The 4,212-nt window shown below is 39.9% G+C and overlaps 1 protein-coding gene across 4 annotated transcripts in view; it reads left to right on the top strand.

The window, feature by feature from the left end:
- The window catches only part of LOC102209186 (unconventional myosin-XVIIIa-like), a 57,434-nt gene that overhangs the window by 9,617 nt on the left and 43,605 nt on the right, over nt 1–4,212 (top strand). Inside the window, exons 1-5 of one of the 4 annotated variants that reach the window (XM_005737878.1) lie at nt 7–126; nt 252–275; nt 915–1,694; nt 3,456–3,539; nt 4,128–4,154. The exons of 2 other annotated variants lie outside the window; for them this stretch is intronic. In XM_005737878.1, the coding sequence (XP_005737935.1) occupies nt 88–126; nt 252–275; nt 915–1,694; nt 3,456–3,539; nt 4,128–4,154 (954 nt within the window). In that variant the 5' untranslated portion in view covers nt 7–87. Of the gene's footprint in view, nt 1–6; nt 127–251; nt 276–914; nt 1,695–3,455; nt 3,540–4,127; nt 4,155–4,212 lie in introns of those variants that run through there. One more of the 4 variants, XM_005737879.1, reaches the window with a different exon arrangement.

Below are 4,212 nucleotides of genomic sequence, written 5' to 3' on the forward strand. Positions count from 1 at the left end.
CACACACACACACACACACATCACCACCATTCCATCCATTTATTCTTCACCTCATCCAGTTAAATCCATGACTTCTGACCTATCGCCATGGCGTATAAATCACGCTTCTCTTTCTGGGAGCAAAAGGAAAGTCCCTTTTTGCTTTTTCTTTTTATCTTATTATTCAGTGATTTTGTGGAATATTTATGTTAAGAGAGTAACCATGATCTGAATGTGTGGTTTGATTTGTTTTCTTCCTTCCTCTTGTGTAGGTTAAGGTTGAGAACAAGCCAGATGTAAGTGTTTTTCAGCTGCATGTGTTTGAGTGATGGTGATACAAACCATTTTTGTGTAGTAAAAGAAGAGTGGCTACTATTGTCCTGTAAGAGATATAGTTCTTAGTAAAATAATCAGGCGTAGTGGATGGGCACCTACTCTATCATAATTGAACCATGGGCAGCAGCTCTTTATTTAACCAATATCCAGTGCAATAGCATCAGTAAAGTATTAATTGAATATGATTTCTGAAAGGAAAAAAATAATCAGCTTCATTTGGTTCCATATTTTTGGGCCCATCCAAGTTCTTCTTTTCAGTGACTTGGTGCACCCTCAGGTGTTACCGGCCCCACAGAACCACTGCGGATGAATCCAGTTTGATTATATACAGTCCCACCTGTCTTATATTGTGTAAAACTAACATTAGAATACTAATTTGTAACCTTGCCCATGAGTCTCTGGACACGTTTCTTTTCCCTTTATCCAGCTGTAGACTCAATTCAAGAAAAAATAAAAAATAAAAACCTGGCTTGCCCATACACTGTAATTATGAGATTTAATGAAAATGAGTAATTGAGTTGGCTTGATTGATTCTAACCTTAGTGAGCAGTTTAAATAATCCTTTTCAAAAATAATTCTCTGTGAAATTTTAAATCCAGTCTGATGTAGATAAGGGTCAACCTCAGGGAATTCCTGAAATTGGTCTGGACACAGGAAGTGGTCCACAGTCAAGCGCATCACCAGCTGAAGAAGCCAATAACAACACTGGTATGGGAGGTCCAGACACACCTGGGGAGGAGAAGAGTTCTAGTGGTAAAAAGGTGGTGAAAGTTGTCAGAAGAGTTGTTAGACGAGTGGTTCCTGCTGGAACAGAAGACCGCAACCAGCACGCAGTTTCTGCATCTGCTACAGACGCTGCGATCAGGAAAACAGGAGCTGCTGGGGTGGAAAAGGATGATATATCAGTGGGCCTAACAAGCCTGATGGGAAGAGGCAGAACCAAGGAACATCGGCCTCGCACCCGCACCCAGGACCGCAAGGAAGACACTGTGACGCAGGAAGAGGAGAACGAAAAGGTGGAGGAGGTTGAAGAAAAGACTGCTATGACAAAAACAGAGGAAGTTTCATCTGTGCCTACTACTGCAGCCCTTAACACTCCACCAATAAAGTCTAATCCCCTCACCCCTCCACTTGGGTTCATCCCTCCACCCAAACCTGATCCTTTGGCCCCACCTCCTGGTTTCATCCCAGTCCCCAAGCAGAACGTGTTGACTCCACCACCAGGTTTCATCCCCACCAGAAAATCAAGCCCACTGCCCACAAAACAGAATCCCCTTATAAGACCTCCTGGTTTCATTCCAGTCCCCAAGGCAGATCCCTTGGCCCCTCCTGGTGGTTTCATCCCAAAACCTCGTCCACTTGCTGTAACGAAACCAGAGGTACTGAGTGAAAAGTGCATGTTTGCTACTTAGCCACTAGGTGGAGCACAACTCAAGTCATCACTGCTAAGCCACTAGGTGGAGCACAACTTAAGTCGTCACTGCTAATTCATCCAATTTTCTCATAAATGAGCTCAATGAACATCTTATAGATTGTTTTTTGGTTATGCATTCATCAAACTTGAGCTAATCTTTGTTATAAACAAAATTAGTTAAAGTATAATACATTCCCACAAATAACTTGATTTAATTGTTGCCTTGAATAAGTGGAGGGAAGTGGTGCACATATGGAAACTAATCATCAGATTTATCAGTGGGTATAAGGGTGTGCTCATGACCTGCACTGTAGTTGTCTGATGAGTTGGAGCACTGAGCTAAATCTCATTACTGTGACTTTCAGCAGACGGAGTTGAAACTGTGCTCTCTCTGCTGTGCACCACTGTGAGAGGGGATGTTTAGTAATGTTTTTAAAGATGGGAACAAGAATAAAGATTTTTTTTTAATTTTTTAAATGTTTTTGAGGTTAGCATTAATTGTCTTGTAACAGTCTGTCAGAGAAGAGTGTCTTTGTTTCTACAGAACAAATAATTGGTTATGTAAACATTTAAATCTGCTAAAAAGAAAATAAAATTGCTTTAAGGATGTACCTTTTTGTATCCCAAGTTCCATTTTATACTTCAGACAAAGTTATGTTTTTGTCCTGTTATTTAGTCTCTGGCATTCTGTCTGTCAGCCTACCATCTGAAAATTTCATCAGCAGATGTCTGTGAAATCTGGTGAACAGTTGGGTATTTGGCCCTAGAGTGAGGGATTGGATTTCAGAGAGATGCACCTGGTGTTTTTGTTGAGGGATATAGTGTTTTTAACTGCTCTAGGGAGAGACTCGGCTTTTAATGTCAGGAACAAGATGTTAGCTGATCTTAGAAATTTATGTGTGACAAACCATTAGTGTAGGTTTGTTTTGTTTAGTGATTTTTATATTTCTGCTCTCACTAGAGCTATGACTGTACAACAGAAAGGTGTTTTTATGTTGCTGACAATGGCAGACCTCAGCCATTACCATTAGCAACAACTAAATTATACCTGGGGTTTGACAACTTTAGTAATTTGTTTAATTCCAGTTTTTAGCAGCTTCCAGTAGAGGGGAAATTGAAACCAGACTGTCAAAGCCTTACTTTGACTTTCTCCTGTGCATATATTAGAAAAAAAGAACAAGCAATATTTGATTGGAATTTAAAATAATTTTTGATTCACAACTTCAAGTATAGCAGCAGCTATGGAACAGAAGTAGAGAAACTGAGCTTTTTGCAGTTACAGAACAATGGCATAGAACTTTTGATGGGTTAATTTCAGATGCAACTTTGAGATTTTTGGGGAGTGGCGCCTGAAAATTAGGTTGGGATTTTGATTATTTCATTACTTTGAAGAAATTTGCATTCGATCGTTGCTGAAACCACCATCGACAATTCAATGCCTAAAACCATTAATCTTTACCACAGTGTTTAATGATCCAATTTTCTTGAACAGCTTTTTTGCCCTTACCCATTTCCTCACTGAATTAGTTGGAAAATTGTAATTAGTTTGAACAAGCGTCTCTTGAAGTTGGCTCTAGTTTTCTAATTAAAATCTAGTTTAAAGTTAAAAGGAAATACCTCGAGCTTTAACTTAATTGTCATCATCATCATGTTATCATGTTAATTCCATCTGTGTGTGTGCATGTTTGTCTGTGTGTTTGTGGTTATTTACATATGTTGTGCAAAGGTGCAGGAAACATCTTTCCCCCCTGTGGTTTCCAATGGTAAACCTCCCCCTGTTGTCCTACCCCAGTCTGCAAAAAATGAACAGGTGTGTGCTAAGTTTGCTCCTAAGGTTGACATAAAACTATGGTTTTCCTACATTCAGGAGCATAATATATATATATTTTTTTTGCATGCAGTGGTTCTGCAGTGGAATAACTCTTTTTTTTGCCCTAAGCTTAACCCAAGGCCTGACAAACGGCCTTCCCGAAATGATTTCCCTAAAATTCCAGAGGCCATCATTGGGCTGTCCCAAGCAGCCGTACTCTTCTACACCTCTGATATTGCTCAGCTTAAGCTCGGTGTTTCTGGCTCTTTGCCAGCTCATTTGTATTAATTCTGTAGCATTAATTGCATTATTATCTGGTCCAGAGAAGGACTGAGCTTGTGTAAGCCTCGTTTCAGTCTCAGTCATATAATGACAATGTACTCTGACATTGATTATTTTAGCAGTGCTGGATTATATGGCAATGAGTTACTTGTTTTCAACGTTTAGAACATGGAAATGAGCTTATTTTACCCCTTCTCATTGCTCTGCTCTTTTGTTGTCTTGATCCATATCTTTTGTCTCTATGCTTTTCTGTGGGTCACTGGATCCTGACTTGCTGCTGTCCATTTTGCTGTTTGCATGGCTTAGCATACCAAATGCTACAAATCTTCTCAGGTACAGCTTGCTGTGCTGTGGGCTCGACACACTCCTTCAGCTGTAGAGTGCTTGAGTC

The sequence above is a fragment of the Pundamilia nyererei genome, unplaced genomic scaffold, assembly GCF_000239375.1.
Source record: "Pundamilia nyererei isolate P.nyererei 1_Seehausen unplaced genomic scaffold, PunNye1.0 scaffold00080, whole genome shotgun sequence".
Taxonomy (NCBI): Eukaryota; Metazoa; Chordata; class Actinopteri; order Cichliformes; family Cichlidae; genus Pundamilia; species Pundamilia nyererei.